General features: G+C 41.8%; 2 protein-coding genes across 7 annotated transcripts in view; one reads left to right on the top strand and one right to left on the bottom strand.

Annotated features, from left to right (window-relative positions):
* Positions 1-19,531, bottom strand: part of LOC311304860 (dynein axonemal intermediate chain 1-like) — a 674,193-nt gene that overhangs the window by 413,588 nt on the left and 241,074 nt on the right. The window lies entirely within an intron of this gene.
* akap7 (A-kinase anchoring protein 7) overlaps positions 2,744-19,531 on the top strand; it is a 49,018-nt gene continuing 32,230 nt past the window's right edge. For 3 of the 6 annotated variants that reach the window (XM_084432189.1, XM_084432190.1, XM_084432192.1), the window contains exons 1-7: positions 2,749-3,243; positions 5,242-5,409; positions 7,780-7,928; positions 8,164-8,300; positions 9,917-10,077; positions 12,394-12,506; positions 14,378-14,525. In XM_084432189.1, the coding sequence (XP_084288315.1) occupies positions 2,958-3,243; positions 5,242-5,409; positions 7,780-7,928; positions 8,164-8,300; positions 9,917-10,077; positions 12,394-12,506; positions 14,378-14,525 (1,162 nt within the window). In that variant the 5' untranslated portion in view covers positions 2,749-2,957. Of the gene's footprint in view, positions 3,244-5,241; positions 5,410-7,779; positions 7,929-8,163; positions 8,301-9,916; positions 10,078-12,393; positions 12,507-14,377; positions 14,526-19,531 lie in introns of all 6 variants that reach the window. The other 3 variants (XM_084432191.1, XM_084432188.1, XM_084432187.1) reach the window with 3 other exon arrangements.

The raw sequence follows: 19,531 nt of genomic DNA on the forward strand, positions 1-19,531 counted from the left end.
TTTGTAAAGACTTCATTTCCATTTTTGGATGAACTGCTGCTTTAATGTGCATCTTCTTCATAGCCTCTCTCTCACTAAGATGCGTGAATTGTGTACAGGTGAGAGACTGGACGAGTGAACCATCATGTTTCAGATTAACGCACCTGGTGATTTTCACAGAACTGTGAAGGCATTCAAATAAAGGCCAAACAAGGTTAGTCACATGATCGAGCCATTCTTTAAATATTTGCTCAGCACAGCTCTGTCAAAACAGCATCAGTGCAACCGGAGCTTTGTAATCACTGAGGAAAGGTTTTCTAGCATTGTTATCCAGCAAGCACTGCATTGATCGGGGAGAATGGTGTGTAACCGAAGCCCTGTCCCCGTTAAACAGGCTCATGATTGGCTCACCTCAAACTCCAGGCCGGAGGCTCTCAGGTAAACATCGGGCCACGAGCCGTCGCTCTCACCTGGACGAGCGGGTCGGGGAACCGGTCCTGTCCTGACACCTGTTTTCTGTGAACTTCTGGGCCCAGGGAGTTGTGCTGAAACCCAAGCGGACATCTAGTGTTACACCACACACACAAACACACCAGGGTGTGTGAGAGAAGCTGAACACAGCCAATCACAGAGCAGCACTGCAAACACTACCCGTGCTATCACAATACATGTGTGCTCACCTACACACACACTGAGTTTCTTCCCACAGCGAGTGTGCGTGTGTGTGTGTGTGTGTGTGTGTGTGTGTGTGTGTGTGTGTGTGTGTGTGTGTGTGTGAAAGTGAAATAATCCGGCAGTATAGTTCAAGGTCTGAACAAACAAAGGCTTTCACGGCTCACTAAATGAGTTTCTGTTCCGCTTTCTGGTTTATCTAAATTGTGCCTTTGTCTTTTTCTGGGCTCTGTTTGACTCTTTGAACTTCTACATTTATACGAATCATTTTTAATAGCATGTTAATCGTTGGATTGTGAGGTGCATTTCTTTTTTACTCTGTCCGTGTCATGTTTTTTGACCAGACGAAAGATGCATTTATGTTTGAAAATAAAGGCCTCAGTGTGGCAGAAGGAAGCACTGGATACAGAGAACAAAACAATCCATTGAAGACTCGAACATGCAGAACTACTGTGGCAAAGGCTTCGCTTATGAATCTGCCTGAACTGAATTTTTATATTAAAAGTTACATTACCTTTTTTTTTATTTCGTGGATACAAGCTTCCACACATATATCATCGCAAAATAAATAAAAAGTTATGTTAGCCTATTTTTGGATCATAAAGATTTTCTTGTGATTTTTTGTTTTAAAAAAAACAACAACAACGTTGCATCACAATAAGTGTATTGTGATTGTCAAAACATTTGGTAACTAAACAGAATAGAAAGTTTAATGACAACATGTTACAATGTTTACATGGTCAATGACTGGTATGCTGCTGTTTTATTATTGCTTGACACAAATTTCACGATTTTAATTCAATGCTTGTGATTTGATTCCGATCTTGATTCAATATCGATTAATTTAGATCAATATTAGGTCGCCTACAGTAGACACATGTTAATTTTTCTAAAAAAAAAAACAAAGAAATAAAAACCTCAGCTAATACTGTAAAAATAAGGTTAAAAATAACAACTCAAATGAAATATAATGCGGTTATAACAATGTTATAACTTTTTTATGATATAGGCCTAAGTAAAACTATAATAAATATATAGTGCACTGCACATATTTAGCAAAATACTCCTCTCAACTGTTTCTAGCCAACTAATGTGCTATGGTTATTAAATATCTGTACATTATGCCATGTGGCTTTCCTGAGGTAAATGTAATGTCATGTGACATATTGTTCTCCAGCTGATTTATTGACCTCTTTCCACGTTTGAAAAACACTGATTGATCGATATAATGTATGAGGCGTTTACATTTCGGTAAGTTATACTGTATCTTTCAACATACCTATTGTTTATTCGTGTTTATTTACTATTAACTAGATCGGCTCGTGTGCCGCTTGAACTGAGGCGCTACAGAGATCTGTCACGTTTACATTTACAAGCGCCAAAACGGTCCTTATTATTTTAATTTCGTAATAAAATGTACAGAATATATGAGAGCTTGCTAAGAATGTGTTTCACATCAAAAGTAACCTTCTCTGTGTTGTCTGTCGGTGTCAGTGTCCTGTTTGCTCCGCGATTTTTCTCTGCGTAATGGAAATGTGGCATGAGAGTGTGTGAAAAGTGTCAGTTGCTGAGTCTCACACACACTGAAGGCGTGAGACTGTGTGAAGTGTCAGTTGCTGAGTCTCACACACACACTGAACGCGTGAGAGTGTGTGAAGTGTCAGTTGCTGAGTCTCACACACACACTGAACGCGTGAGAGTGTGTGAAAAGTGTCAGTTGCTGAGTCTCACACACACACTGAAGGCGTGAGAGTGTGTGAAGTGTCAGTTGCTGAGTCTCACACACACACTGAACGCGTGAGACTGTGTGAAGTGTCAGTTGCGTGAGTCGCACACACTGAACGCGTGAGAGCTGCAGCCCTGAGTGGACGAGTCATCATAAACAACACCGTCTGAGACGAGCATTCTTATAAATATCTAATTGTGTGTTACTCTGAAGAAAGCGGGGTTTGAAACTCCACGAAAGTGTGAAAATTATGCGAGAATCTTCAGTAATGTGTAAAGTATTCCTTTTGAAAGTATACCGTCACCGTTGTTGTTTTTAAACGCTTTTCTCTTCGAGCACCGCGTGTCCCCTCTGACTGCCCGTACCATGTGTGTCGTGTTGTGTTTTGCTGCAGTAAACACTGTCTGTGTGATCTTTTTTAAACACGCAAGCTGATCCAGTCGTGCAGTAAATGCAGAAATACGCCTGACGTCAAGATCACGAGCTTATTTACACTTCGATTAAACCACTAATGTTATAATAGTTATAACTACATAACTTCTGTCTCACTAACCATCAGACTTCAGTAGTTTGACTGGACATGATCAGTCGCCACTTTCTGCTCGCTACAGGGTTAAAGCGCTTGTCGGGAGTGTTGAATGCTGGCGTCCCCTCAGAAGTGATCAAGTGTGTTTCTGAAGTGGGGCTGCGTGTCATTTCTCAGTCATCACACGCGACACAGATCTTCATTTCTCAGTCACACACACCCAGTGTGAGTGTGTGGCGGGCAGAAGCATGTGCTGAGGGTCAGGCGAGCATCATGGAGGACAACAATAACAACCCTGTGTCCACACTGACCGCCAGACAACACACGGACACTACCAAGGGTGAGACATGCACTGACTGAACGAAGAAATGACTAAATGTAGCTGCAAGCAGCAGTTATCGGGCTCAAGCTCTTAAGGTCTTTATGCACATGCGCAAGAACGTAATGTTTTATTTAGCAAGCATGTAACCTTCACGATCATGTAGGAAAAGACCATTTACAGCCAATACAGCAATTTACCATAGGATATGTATGGTTTTAAAGCTTTTTAAAGGGGTGGTTGATTATGATTTCACTATTCTAACTTCTGTAATGTTGCTGTTTGAGCATAAACAACATCTGCAAAGTTACAACGCTCAAAGTTCAAAGGGAGATATTTGCTTTTAAAGATATTGCTTTTTAAGGACTACAACAAACGGCTGGTAGAGACTACACGAGCTTCCTCCTGGGTTAGTGACATCACCAACCCTAAAATTTACATAAACCCCGCCCCCTGAACACGATTTATAGATTATCAAGACAGAATATGCTAATCAATGACTAGAAGACAACTACACATCAGCTTCATAAATTCATCAACTAACCATTCAGAAACGTCCTGTTGCTTCTACATGTTGTCACTTCTTCTTGAGTCTCTCCATCTTTCTGACTCCGGTTTGAACATAAAAGGCTAAAAGTTTTTGCAATTTCCAGTGCATGTGTGTGTGAGTGCAAGCTGTTGTAGCTCCGCCCCCTGTGCCGGGAGCAGCAGCTCATTTGCATTTAAAGGGACAGACACAAAAACGGTGCATTTTTTCTTCACGCTCAAAAAGTGACCATTTTAACATGCTATATAAAAATATCTGTGGGGTATTTTGAGCTAAAGCTTCACATACACACTCTGGGGACATCAAAGACTTATTTTACATCTTGTGAAAATGGCATTATACCACCCCTTTAACAGTTGTGGTGCCACCTATCAGTTGCATGTTTGTTTCTAATCATGTCGCATGTGCTCACCTAATATCGTGTTAAGTTTTGCGTTTTTGTTTTAGATTTATAGGCTTTTGAGTATGCTTTGCCACACCCTTTTTTCTAAATGACCCTTATAGCTATTCAAAGGGTAAAGTTAAACGTTTTTTTGATAATTATTGATCTATTCTAGAGAGTCCAGAGAATTGTGCCGCAGGGGTTTTTGGAATAATCTCCAATATTTAACGAACGACTCAATTGACAGCAGCGGTCCTAGAGGCAAAGTTGCTCAGAGTTTCTTTAGAATTTCTCACAGGCCTCGAGGGCTGTGAGTCAAACAGGCCCAGCGGGTTTTGTTCCGATCGGCCTCTGTTAACCTTGTCTGACCGCTGCTCAAACTTCTCTGGTTGCCACCGGACGTTTTTTTCGAGATACGCAAATGTCCTTGGATGAAGACACCGCATGCCAATTTTCAAGTCAATCAGATTCTGGGTTGCATAGTTATAGACATTTTAATGTTTTTCCCATGTTATAGCGCCACCAAGTGGCCAGTCGCCTCGGTGCTTTTTCACATGACCACAAACCTTGCCCATTCATAGGTGTACCATGTTCGGTGAAATTGTATCTTTCCGTTCAAGAGGGATAGGCGTTTTAGTAAAAGTGGCTCCGCCCACTTCAAACCTTTTGGTGTCCCGTCACAGATGTCAAATTTGAAATCGCAACTTTTTTTGATAATTATGGACAATCACACTCCAGAGAATCTTGCTGCACTGCTTTGGTTCCGATCAGCCGAAAAACCTAGGGCTCCATTGCAAAAAGTACGTAAAAAAAATAATCCAAAATACCCGAAAGTTTCGCCATCCGTGTGTTTTGCCCATGTTGAGCCAAGGATTCCAACGATATAAGACACTTGAGCCTACGCTAACTCTTTAGTTAGTTAGTTAGCGCACTGCATGTCTAATCAAGCTGTGTTCCAAATTTAAAGTTGATATCACACAAATGTGGTTAGCTGGTTAGCGATCAGCTGCATGCTAACATCTGACGTTCCCTTTTCACCAGCAGTGCTAGTCTTCTTCGTCCTCATTTGCTCTGTTTGTTTTCTTTGCAGCAGTCAAGACCGTCAATAAAGCAAAGAAAGAGCCTAGGAAAGCGTCAGGCAAGAAGAAGCAGAAGAAGGAGAAGGAGAAGGAGGAGGAGGAGGAGAAGAAGAATGAGGCAGAATGTCTGATGTGCGAGCTCCCCTTCACAGACGCCGGTGTCTGGGCAGATCTTGGCTGTGAGTCGGGCTTAAGTCAAGTCTCCTTCATTTATACAGCACTTTAACAATATAGATTGTTTCACAGCAGCTTTACAGTGATAACAGGAGATTACAGTAACAGAGATTGTTTAGGCTTTACAGCAGCTCTAGAATAAAGTTATTGTCCAGCTAAAGTTAGTTTTGATTAATTCACTTCCGTTGCGAAGATCATTAGTTATTAACTTAGCGGCCGCTAATGCCTGGTTCAGATCACACGATTTTAGCTCGATTTTGGCACGATCCGTTTGACGTAGGGTGTCGTGGGGATTCGTAAACGCCAACGGGCGTCGGGATGCAAGATTCGATCGTTTCATCTTGTATAGTGTGTCATACCGAGATAGCACACGTACATCACGGAGACGTCTATTTGATGTGCGTGTTTACGTCTGGAAGATGTATTTTTGATGAGTGTTTGCTCATCTGCAATGTGTCTATAGCACGTTTCCTGTCAGATGTCAAATAGACGTTTAGAAGATGTCTTTAAGATGTAATGATTTAGAATGTATGTTAAACTGACATCTTAAAGATGTCTATCAGATGCTAGTAAACAGCAGATGCTTTCCAGATGAAGTGATCTTTAACAGACATCTTGCAGACGTACGTGTGCTATCTGGGATAGTGGGCGACAACCTACGTCACATCTGCGACGCTTCACGACATCACGATAACAAGACTAGCATGTTTCATTTATTTTTTTTCGTCGTGGTTCCGTCAAGAGTGATTGTGTGTGTGCGCGAGTGAGTGAGCGAGTGAGTGAGAGTGTGTGTGTGCGAGTGAGTGAGTGAGTGAGTGAGTGAGTGAGTGAGAGTGTGTGTGCGCGAGTGAGTGAGCGAGTGAGTGAGAGTGTGTGTGCGCGAGTGAGTGAGCGAGTGAGTGAGAGTGTGTGTGCGCGAGTGAGTGAGCGAGTGAGTGAGAGTGTGTGTGCGCGAGTGAGTGAGTGAGTGAGTGAGTGAGTGTGTGTGTGTGAGTGCGTGAGTGAGTGAGCGAGAGTGAGTGAGAGTGTGAGTGTGAGTGAGCGAGAGTGAGTGAGCGCGCGCGTGTGTGTGTGTGTGAGTGCGAGTGAATGTGTGTGTGTGTATGTGAGACGGCACGCGATGACTGTTCGGAAAGCAACTTGTAGTCTGACATGTTTCTTGTCCACGACACGACAAGATTTTAGGAGTCAAAATCGTGTAATCTGACACAGTGACTATCGTAACAGACAAAACAATCGTGTAATCTGAACCAGGCATAACACACACACACACTGTTCTAACACTCCACGCGCTCCGGCCGCTCATCCGCACAGCAGTGCCTGGTGGCTCGAGGACACAAACCCTGAAATAGATCCCAAGCTTTGGAAATGTGTGTGAGGTCTTACCTCTACAGCGGCGGTGCGGTGCGGCTCCGGCGGGCTCCGCTCATCCTCCGGGAGCAGGGATCATGGCACCGTGAGAGAGGCACTGAGGCGCTGGTGGTCTGCCAGGCGATGTGTGGATCGGCCCAGCACCGCAGCTGCTCCTGCATTCACACACACAGCTGCTGCATGCTATGAATAAAACATTTGTTGGGAGCGTCTCTGCTCCGCGGCGTCCTCTCGCCAGCAGTTCAGACGTGCCTTTGCTCCTCCATCAATAGCACTGACACTCTTAGATTTACTGTGTGACCGCTGAACGTGCTGCTGTTTCTCAGTTAATGATGCTAATGTTTCACCACAGATGATGATGTGTCAGCGCTGCAGTCTGAATAGAGGATGAGCCTGAGACGGCTCAGTGTTTGTTGTGTCTCTATCTATCCATCCATCCATCCATCCATCTATCTATCTATCTATCTATCTGTCTATCATCATCGGTCTATCTATCTATCTATCTATCTATCTATCATCGGTCTATCTATCTATCATCGGTCTATCTATCTATCATCGGTCTATCTATCTATCATCGGTCCGTCCATCCATCCATCCATCTATCTATCTATCTATCATCATCGGTCTATCTATCTATCTATTATTTCTTAAACTTAAAAACGTCTGACTTAAAGCAGTGTAGTCTACCTCAAACTCTATGGTCCGGCTTTCTCTAGCAAACTTTGTTTCTCTTAGCAAAGTTTGTCTCGATGAACCTTTTTTTCCAGGTCTAGGTGTCAGTAAATGAGTGAGAACATGATCATCACGTTTAGTTCATGTCATTTTCTTTGTTTTACCTTTTCAAAACAGGTACGGTTAGGACTGGTTTAGTGGTATGGATAGGGTTAAGGGATTAAGGTCAACAAATGAAATGTTAGTACAGAGTAGTTTATTTGCTGGTTTGAATGAAATGAAGCTTCGACTCTGATCATTACTGTGATGCTGAACGCTTGTCTTGGTTTCAGTCGCCGGCTCGGCCTCCAGCGCGAAGAAGAAGCGTAAGAGAGGAGACGGCAGTCGAGTGGAGAGTGAGGAAGATGGAGATAAGAAGAAGAAGAAGGAGCCGGTCGCTCGGCCAAACTACTTTATCTCAGTGCCAATCACCAATCCAGAGGTACGGGAGTCTGCTCACTTTACTATCCTCACATACTCCATCATGTGTTCCCTGCTATCTGTGAGCCACTGGTTGTGAAGCTCTGTGTGTGTGTGTGTGTGTGTGTGTGTGTGTGTGTGTGTGTGTGTGTGTGTGTGTGTGTGTGTGTGTGTGTGTGTGTGTGTGTGTGTGTGTGTGTGTGTGTGTGTGTGTGTGTGTGTGTGTGTGTGTGTGTGTGTGTGTGTGTGTGCGTCAGATCAAGCAGGCGGTGCAGGACGTGCAGAAGCTGGTGCTGGAGAAGGACTCTCGTCTGTCGCGAGCGCTGATACCTGTGGATACTCTACACATTACTCTACTAGTGGCTCACCTGAACACACAGGAGCAGGTTGATCTGTAAGAACACACACACACACACACACACACACAGGACAGCTGACTGTAGCTCAGGGCTCTCCATGCATGGATTCAGTTTATGAACCACAATTACACTCTGTCTTGAGCAGATGCAGTTTGTCTGCCACATCAGACGCCATAAAATCAATCCAAAATTACAGCCAATCAGAAGAGAGTGTGGGCGGAGTGACATAAAGTGACATTAAACTTTTAAAAGTATGACAATAATAAAAAATGCACTTATTATGTGCTTTATTTAATTACAATAATAATATAAGTATTGTCATACTTTTTAGGGTTGGGCGATGTCCCCTAAATTGGCAGTTGACGATGTTTACAGTAAAACACAGCGATGGACGATGATATCGTGGGGTGGGGTTAATTTATAATATTATTATTAAAAACGTGCTTTTTTTTCCAATAAAATTTCAACAGTAGTAATTATTAGGTCCATAGACAACTAAAAACATAACTTCTAAACAACTAAAAACAACTTTTCAATATAAAGCACATCCCGCTCTTTTCTTTCTCATTCATTCATGTTTCGTTATTAATAACTTTAAACAAAATCGTCAACTGAAATCTGCGCGGATTATCAAAAATACAACACATTTATAGGACATAATAGGGTCTCTGCGGCAAAAATGAAAGTACCAGCGGCCAGCGGGTGAAATGTTTCAAAATGTCGCTTTGCACAGCAAATCACCCGTTTCAATCAAATTCTATATTAACCCTTATGTGCTGTTGGGGATGTTTTCATCCACTATGGGGTATTTTTGAGTCTTAATTTGGCCATAACTTTCTCCGTGTTTCAGCAAATGGAATGATTTTTGGTGACAAATCTTATTTTGACACATATTTTGGGAAAATGCTTTGAAAATTTTCAAAAACTCAACAGTACACTGTGGGCAAATTCACTACCCTTTCGTTATGTTCGTGGCTGAACATCAGCCACTACTTTAAACTGCTGTAAAAATGTATCAGATAAATATTTGCATAATATTGCAATATTATATTTTGCATAAATCTATTAATAAACCTCAGTCCGGATCAAAACTACTAAATGTTTAAAAAAAATTCAGGATTTTAACTCTTTAATTGCCAAATCGAAAAATGATGTCACTGATTTGGGGGAAAAAACACACGAAATGACTTATTTTCAATATAAAATGTGATTGTGGTCTGGATTTTTTTTTACCTTTTATCACAGTCTTGGACATGTCAAAGATTAGAAACAACATTGGTTTTGATGCATTGTTAGTTTTTGTGCAGCATCAGATTTGAACTTTTTCTCCCTCATTTACTGTTCGTGGCTGTTTTTGCCCCATTGACTTCCATTATAACCACATTTTTTTATTGCAAAGCCATGACACCATATAATCATGCATTTTTGATTGTTGGTGGTTTTCCCTGTTGGGAAGAGGTAAAATTTGTAATTTTTACTGTTGATAACCAGGTGGCACCATTAACTTTTTAGATAGGCCTGTGCAAAAAAATGCTTCGTTTCTGGCTTTTACATAGAGTTATATGGAGTATAATAGCATATTAAAGTGTGTGTGTGTGTGTGTGTGTGTGTGTGTGTGTGTGTGTGTGTGTGTGTGTGTGTGTGTGTGCAGCGCTGCGTCCACACTCTCAGCGCTGGAGTCTCCTCTGAACACACTGCTGGCGGGACACAGGCTGATCCTGCCCTTCTGTGGAGTCGGACACTTTAAACAGGAAGTGGTGTTTGTCCAGATCGCAGAAGGAGAGCATCTGAACACACTCGCGCTCATCGCAGGTACATCGCTCTTCCTCACTCCTCATCCTCTGCTCTCCTTCACAAATAAACACACACCATTCGTTCAGTAGTTTAAAAGCTGTACTTTATTATTTCATTGATAAATGAACTCAATCAGTGTTTCAACACCAGAAAGACAGTTGTAAACAATGTCACATTCATAGTCAGCAAGAGCGCTCTCGCCACCAAGTGGACGGGGTGAGAATTACAGTTACAAGGTGCAGTACATCACTCACTGTAATCTGTCAAAATGACGGACAGCTTTCAGATTTTTCACTGTACATGTAATGTAGTTTAAAGGGATTGTTTACCCAGAAATGATCATTTACCTGCCTTAATGTTCCTTAAACATGACTTGCGTTCTTCTGCGAAACATAAGAGAAGATATTTTGAGAGATGTCTCATTGTTTTTGTCCATACAGTGGACGTCCAAAACGGCCTTTTGTGAAGAATGAGCTTTGATTGATAGATTATTCAGATATTCCAGATATTACTTCCTCACTTCACAATGTAAAATATTAGCATAACGCCGCTCAAAGACACATGCAAAGAGAGAAGGCGTTTCGGTGAGTTATAATGCTGTCGTCGTGGCGTTCCGATGTTGCTCCGATACGAACGATTATGGAAGGCCAAAAGGGCCAAAATGTGTGAAACAGTTTCACACATTTTGGCCCTTTTGGCCTTCCATAAACGATCTGCTTGATCATCCGCATTTACAATCCGACTCGGGTTCGAACTGATACGGTAAAACCACAGACTGAAGCTTACGATTATGGTAAGGGGTGTTACGTTTCAGACACGCGCTTGAGGTGTTTGGCCAATCACAACACCCCGGGTCAGCTGGCCAATCAGAGCACTCTTCAGAAGGCGGGGCTTTGTAGAAATCAGTGCGGAATAGAGGAGCTGAAATAGACCAATGTCAAGCCAACGTCACAGTTACGTCACGGCGTTAGCTGGAGGCAAAACAAAGGGAAAACTGGAGGCGGCCAATACAAACCAGCACAGATTCGGCTACACAATAAGGAGCTTAAATTATTATTATTGTTATTAAATGTCATCTTGTTGTGTTGTTGGGTGCCAGAAGCGACGGAGTACAGGCTCCAATTTGAAATTTTATTGCATAATGTTTTCTAAATGATTGTGATTATTTGTGAATCATCTATGATTGTATACATTGTTTTGATTGATTGTGATTAGACTTTTTGAAGAACCTGGTAAGAAAGGGTAATCAAATACACAGTTAAAAAATGAATATGCCGTATCTGGAATTTTTATTTCTAGAAAATATTCACATCATTAAAATTGCACCGTAATGTCACTCTTTACATGGTCGTCTTCTGTCTGGCCGTGGCGCTGGCTAGGCAAGACTGCGGATCGTAGGCTTAGCTACCACACAAGTCTTGTGACCATTTAGTACAGTTATAGGCATCTAAATATGTATATGCCCTCAGTTTCTCGATCGGGTAGGTGTAGAAGTCAGGCCACTCAACCAGAGGTAGCGTTAACGCTAATCCTGTCAGATCGTCCATCCAATGACTGAGCGTGTACGGGTCCGCCAATCTGGGACGTCCGTTAAAATTAACTTTTGCAAATAACAGTCGCGGTCCTGGACAGTGAGTGACCTTGCACATTAAGATAAAATCGGATTTTCTCCCGTTATTGTTAAAAAACAAGCTAACAAAACTTGCACACTAGCGTTAGTGAAGCGTGAGGGATCATTCTGCCTCCACCTAAGCTCCGCCCACAAAAAAACGTCACCATGTTTACCAACTGAAAAGGGGTCTATAATGTACTGATTGGCATTAAAGCATGTTAACCTATTCTATTACACCCAATAAAGAAAAGAATGAGAGTGAAAGTCTACATCTGTGATGTGCGTCTGGTGTGTGGATGTGTTTGATGGTCCCTTCGGTCTTCAGACTCTCGAACATAATCATCCAGTGTACCAAAATAAACCCAGAGTTGTGGCCAGATTTGAGGTTTTACTGCTTCCAGTATTGGCGTAATCAGATTGATATGACATGTAAAAAAGCCTCTAATATTCACTGATAGTGTAGCGCAGTATTTTGGATCCCTACAGGAAGTGGAGTGAGAACACGCTCAAGGTTTAGATGCACAAGACACTGAGAGCTCAGTCTGCTAATGTCATCTCTCTCTTTCTCGCCCTCTCTGTATTGATTATGTCTTGTCTTACATTGAGGACGGTGAGACAGTCTCGGTCCAGTCCGGTCCGGTCCTCGGGAGGCTGTAAATAGACTATCCCAGGATGCATCTGTGTCTCTGAGGCTTGTGTGTGTGTTGTTTCTCTCCACCCAGAGAGTGTGAGGAAGGCGTTTGAGGAGAGAGGCATCGTGTCTGGAGATGACAAAGCCTTCAAACCTCATCTGACGTTTCTCAAACTCTCACGAGCTCCCAAACTACGCAAGCAGGTAAGAAGCGCTCGCGCGCGTGTGTGTGTGTGTGTGTGTGTGTGTGTGTGCAGAATACATTTACTGTATAACACAGCATTGAGTCAATGACAACAGTGATCAGTAGATAATTGTAATTTATTTTTGGAAATCATGATTAATATATCATCTGTGCAGTCACAGTTATGTAAGTGTGTGTATAATTCATGCAAAAAAAAAAAAATCAGCTTTTATTAGTGAAAACGCGCCATTTTGAAAGCTATTAATTATACAGAACCGTTCAAAGGTTTGGGGTCAGTAAGACTTTAATTTACTTTTATAGAAATTAATAGTTTTTTGCTATGGACGCATTGAATTGATGGTAATACATTTATAATGCTGTTCTTTTGAACTTTCTATTGATCAAAAAATCCTGAAAAATTCAATGTATCAATAAAATGTTTTCTTGTTTTCATAAATGTTTCTTGAGCAGCAAATCATAATATTAGAATCAGTTATTAGGCTGATTATGATTAATAACTGACATAACAATCAGTCAGATACGCAGATGATTATGTTTTGACGTCACACAGGGGGCATGGCCTGATTTATTAATAAAGTCATGTAAACGCGGTGCACTTGTGTTGTCAGGTTACTGGTTTACATCTGGTTTACAGACGCTTTTATCCACGGCGACTTACAAATGAGGAGAGCAATAGAAGCAAAAACACTAAGAAGGCTCGACACAACATGAAACTGTGCTGGAAGTCTCACCAGCGGCTCTACACATGAACTCCAGCACTGAGAACACTGTTTGTGTACACAGAGTTTACTAACAAGAAAGGTTTTGAACTAATGAAAAAAATCCATTCACTCTTTGTTTTTTTGGGGGTTTTTTTTCTGAAAAAGCCTGAACACTCTCAATAATCAGGCCGTTTGGATTTTCTGAGCAATATGATGTCATATTGCTCATGCTCTGCCCACGACCGCTGACAGACCCCGTATTAGCATATTTACACCCTCAGCCATTTGTACACTTTCTGAGCTGTTGCCATGGCAACACTTTACGTGTCTTGTGTGACTCTGTGTTTATGTGTTTCTTGCTGAGAAAATCATGTTTTTGTCCTAAACTACACGTGCATAATCAGTGCTACTGTTGCTTCTTTTGCGTCTCTTTTGATCCGGAGACTCGGTTCTCTTTTAGCAGATGTGTAACAGCGCCCCCTACCCTGTTACATAATTGAGCAAAAACCCTATAATTTTCTAAACATTTGGACATTTGTGTCAATGGCGAGGAAAGAGTTAGTGTTTTTGACCTTGGCTGCATGTAAACCTATTGTAGGAGAAGACAAAACAACATGAGGAGCCTTTAAAAGAGCATGATAGCGCTGAAATAACATTTAACAATATTACAGTTTTTACTGCATTTTTGATTAAAGAAAAGCAGCCTTGTTTCAAAAACATGAAAAAGCCTAAAGTGCTCTAGTTTGATGGTGTGGTGAGGATGAAGCCGTCTGTTCAGACAGTGAGGGGCGAGACTGACGCCAGATCTCCTGTTCCCGCTCATCACTCACACACAATCAGATCAAACACACATTACACCGCTTTAACTCGAGTGCTTCCACTCCCAGTGCTCATGAAGACAGAGACAGGGTCTGAAACTCTCTCCACATCCGCTGAGCTGTGTGTGTCGTGTGTACGTGACAGACGGACTGATGCTTCTGCTCCATGTGGAGGACACAGATAGGGAGGTGTGTGTGTGTGTGTGTGTGTAATCTTCCCACAGCTCAAGCTTCCTCTCGAGGTTATCGGCCCCGACAGACACTTCCAGCCCCACTGGACTGCCTCTTGTGTGTGTCCTTCTGCTTGCTCTGGACTCGTTGTGTGACGTGTGTGTGTGTGTGTCTTCGCAGGGCATTAAGAAGCTGGATCCGGCTCTGTTTTCCGACTTCGAGAGCCGTGTGTTCGGAGACGAGTGTGTGTGTAGAGTGGACCTGTGCTCCATGCTCAAGAAAAAGACCTCAGATGGATACTACCACCGCGAGAAGAGCGTCATGTTCAGTGAGTACACCTGCTCTGGAGGAAAGTGTGTGTGTGTGTGTGTGTGTGTGTGTGTGTGATGAAGATGCGGCTGTGCATCAGTCTAGTGTGAAGCAGTGCTTCTGGACTGGATGGGTCTTTGACATCATCATCTTCATCAACATCTTCTGGCTTGTGATTTGGGCTCAGGTTTGCAGGTCATTCCCAAACTCTAGATCTGTAATTCCAGTCTGGTACTGTGTGATGTGTTCAGATAATAATGCCATATTATAAACCCCAGTACTCAAACCCGCTGTGTGTTGTTAGTAGCAGAGGTCGACCGATAGTGGATTCTACCGAGACCGATATTTAGGTTTGACCGTATACATGCTGATAACCGATATTTTTTAAAATGGATACTGTGATTAAAAACAAACATAACACTCCAAGCTCCTGTGCTAAATGAAATAAATATGAATTAGGGCTGAACGATATTCTGTTTTAACATCGACATCGCGATGTGCGAATGAGCGATAGTCACATCGCCGGAACATGCGATGTGAAGGGTAACGTTAGTAGCACACAGTAAACACGAGATTGTTGTATGACTTTTTGCTGGGGTGACATACGCGTTCCGCGTGCCTGCACAGTGATTGGTTCGCTGTGCCGCAGCTCACCGCTCACAGCCAACATTCACTGGCAATCCTATAGCTAAAAATGCGCTACGAAGAGGATCCGCCGCAAAAAAGTCAAAATTCAGTCAGCTATTTGGGACTAGCCTATTTCGTCTACAAAAAGGAGGATGTTGACCAAAAAGAGGTAGGCTACTTTGCTGGAGTGTTATAAAGTTGTGGATGTTTTTTTATTTTTAAAGTCATTTATTTTTCGTGTTCGCATTTATGAGGAAAAAACAATGTTATTAAGGACGCGACCGTTATGAAAGCGGCAGTAAAAGACTGCTTTAAAACTTTCACAGATACCTCAAACAGAAAGCACAAAGCCTTTCTTTAAAACAAATTTCATTTCGTATAAATTGTATCTTAATTTTAATCAGTATTTCATTATCCAATTTCCTGGATTTAATAAATAAATATTAAATAGCAGCCAGCGCCTGAACTGGAGATTATAAGCTATCATCCATGAACCGCAACTCAGCATAAAAGGTAGCCTACTCGCCTCACACACCTAATAATAATAATAATAAAATAGAAATCTCTACTTTTAAACAGAACCATTAAAAAAATAATAATAATAGCCTAATCTGTATGAAAAGTGCATTTCTCCCGATCACTGCTGCGAAGATCGCGAGTCAGTATTGTCAACTTAATCTTTACAGAAAACACTTGTTTATTAATAAACAATTAAAATGTCACATCGCAATATTTTACATATTATTAATCATTACTTTTGCTGGTTATAGGTGCCGTTTACATGAACGCGTCACTGAATCAGCACAGAAAACATAATTTTTCGGGTCCTAGAACCTGAAGAACGTTAGGTCCTGTGAAGAACGTTCACCGAATTCTGAGAGAAATATGTTTCTGGAATAAAATATTAAGTGGCCTTTTTTTTACTTGTAATGAAGCTTGCTTATTAGTGAAATTATTAATAACATGGAATGGTAATTATTGACTTTAGCCTGGATTGATAGCCTGACGTCGTCATACTCAGATTCTAGTCAGAATGTGAGTCTGATACTGCTCCATAGAGATTTGATTATGGGGTGTGTCTCAACCAAACCAGAAAAAAAAAAAACTCTGCACTCAATTGGATAGGCCTACAACCAATCAGAGCAACGGAGTAAATGACGCATGTTCTTCATTCATATTTTCAGCCAACAAAATGTCGCAGCTCTCTGTTCCTCTTTTAAAATGAATGCGCTGTCGATATAACAGACGCGATGGCGGAATCTACACATGATGTTTCATAAACAAAGTTCGGGAGGAGCACGTACAAATAATCAATCCAATATCAACTTGTCATCAAACAATACCGTGTCTAACGTTACCCTATCTATCAGCATGAGGAAGCATATTCACTCAGTCAACTTACCTAACACTCCTTGACAGTTTTTCAGCATCCCTCCACCACCCCGAATCCTCACTCTTGTCTTGTTCTCTCACAACCAGGAATACGGGGGAGTATGGCTACCGAGCCCACAGCCCTCTCCTCGGACAGCACGTCATATACGCATTTATTCTATCGACTTATTTGTGTGAAATCTTATATACGCATTTATTCTATCTGACTTATTTGTAAATGTGAACTCGTGAAATCTCAATTCTCCAGCAGCAGTCATCTTTGTTGTAAACTAATTCAAATCAAGCGCTCTTTGGTGACGTGGATGATTACGTTACCGTTGCTCATCTGTCCATCATCGTATAAAGCCCGCCCTGACAATTTGATTGGTCCGAACAATTTTTGTTCGGGCATAATAGCTCCTCAACGGAGCGAGTCCAGACCGAACTTCCCGACCAAAAAATGTTGTGGGCGGGGTTCGGGCTGGCACCCAGGCTACTGGATTGATGGCTCGCAATATCGCGATATATATCGTTGGGAAAAAAAATATCGCAATGTAATTTTTTTCCAATATCGTGCAGCCCTAATATGAATATATTAAAACGAGAAGTTGAATGAACTCTACAGAAAATAATTTAAACATTAAAATATTACAGGTCAAATATGTGTTTCTTTAAGAGTCGTGCTTAAAGATGGCCATATTTAAATATCTGAAAAGCCCAGAGCATTAAAATTACATAAACGTAGACCTATATTACATGTACAATCTCTCTTTATTTGCTTCTATTTTAGAACACTTGATGATTATCTCATCAAAATAACAATATGTATTGTAGTGATAAAAAAAGGACCTGAAATCGAATGCGTTTCTGATGTGTCGATGTTTCTGTCGACTGCATGAACATGTCGATGTTGAGAGAGCAATCACGTCACTAGCTTTAAATATTAAACTTCACCGGCTAATGAATGCATAAAAGTGACCAGCTGGATATAAACTAATACGGTAACAATTGCGACATTAAACATTTGGGTCAGGTTTGCGTGTGTTTTTGTCACATTACTTTAATCGCTTGAGGTAGCCACTACTAATGTTAGAAATTAACAAATGAATTACTTTATAATGACATGGCAATATGTACTTTAGTGTTCTGTATTCATACCGTTTCGCTGTCTGTGTTTTAAACGTCTGCGCTCTCCGTGGAGCGTGATCTCTCCGTGCCGCGCGCTGCCTCGCGTGTTAACGTTAGCAACTCAGCCAGTGATAGTTGTTATTCCGCCTCTAGAGGGCGCTCTCGCTCTGTGTAATGCCAGCAGTCTCTTCTCAGCCGATCCAGCAACGGACGCAACCCGGAAAAACTATCGGTGTGGATTTTTGCAGATAACGATAGTTCCACCAATCAACTATCGGTACCGATATATCGGCAAAACCGATGAATCTGTGACCTCTAGTTAGTAGTATATGTAAATGAGCAGTGTTTCCTCTTTCTGTGTGTTACCTGGACCGAGTGATTCATGTTGATTTGTCAGTAGAAATGTTAGAAAACTACAGATTATACTTCCTCATGTTTGTATTCCAGCCCACGGACTGTCGGATCAGCAGAGGGTTATTAACAGAACAGTTACACTGAAAATTGTGTCATACTTTATCCACTCTTTGAACAGCATTATGGTAAAACTGGATCACTATGGCAACATCTTTCTCACCTGAACGCGACAGTTTTGCTTCAGGTGGAACTGGCAGATTTCTTTCAGTTTTCCCCTTCGTTTGGTCTAAAACACTGTGTTTGTGCTCATCCAGTATGAAATGTTGACTGCAAGCATGAAGGTTTATCATATTTTCCTTCTCTTAATTCTCTCTGTATGTAAGATTCTATGCACCCTTTAGTCGCCGTCTACAAAGCTCTGGATCCTACACTGGAAACCCAGAGAAACTCCCGCTAAACGTTTACTCTTTGAATGCTCGCACCCGGGAGCGATACAAGTCGACACCATTATCAGTGAAAGTTTGCTTAGAAGTATTTCCTACTAAAGCAAGGCGGTATTTGACTCTGGTCAAGCGTATCCAGAGCAGACTGGTGGGAGTGGCCTTGGACCGCAACAAGCCCAGTGCATTATGGGTGTTGAAGTTTTACTACCTGTTTGACAAAAGGGAAGAAAACAGCGGGGTTATTTTCAGTTTTCTATAGTCAGGTAACACCGGTGTTTTCACCTTTCTACTGCATAGGCAGACAAGTTTTGTTGAAAGCTCATCCTGCCAGCTGGTGAAGTTTCCCTTTATTGAGTGCCATATTGTTAAGGCAAGACACTACAAGTTAAAACCAAGCGGCAACCTCCCTGTCTCTCTCTTGAAACCAACACGGAAGTGAATTAAACGGCAATTCATCGACTGGCCACTAGAGACCGGCTGCAAAAGTGAGTCAAATCTGTATCTCCTCCATGTTGAAATGCCCAACTTTACAGCAGAAAAATACATGTTTACAGCCTGGTGCAAAAAGTGGCTTTGGTCTGTACAGCTAATTCTGCCCTTCATGACAACTGTGAGGGGGGTGAATTTTTTTATAACTCATCCGTTTAAATTATATTAAGCCTTAAATTTCTGCATAATTAAGGGTGTGTCCACTTTTGAGTGACAGGTGGATTCCCGCTGCAGTGGTCATTAGTCATCATTAGCCGGTTGTCTGCTGTCTGTTAGCCGTCACGTCACCTCAGCTCATTGTCTGACTGTAAAAATAAATAAATTCGGGAGTGATGCTGCCAAGATGGCGACGGTCGGCCACGCCCACTTTAGGCTTCAAAAACGGTCTTCAGAAACCTACGGGTGACGTCACGGACACTACGTCCATATTGTTTACAGTCTATGGGTAAAACCCGTGTTTTTTCAGACACTGGTCAATCTTGAAATTTTGAGCTATTTTGCTTCATCCAACACTTCTTTCTGACTAGTGGAAAGAAATGATCCACAATACACATTTAAGGGATAATGTACATCCAGCCGGTTGTTACGGCAGAATACACCCTGACAGGAAGAC

The sequence above is a fragment of the Rutilus rutilus genome (assembly GCF_951802725.1).
Source record: "Rutilus rutilus genome assembly, chromosome: 15".
Classification (NCBI taxonomy): Eukaryota; Metazoa; Chordata; class Actinopteri; order Cypriniformes; family Leuciscidae; genus Rutilus; species Rutilus rutilus.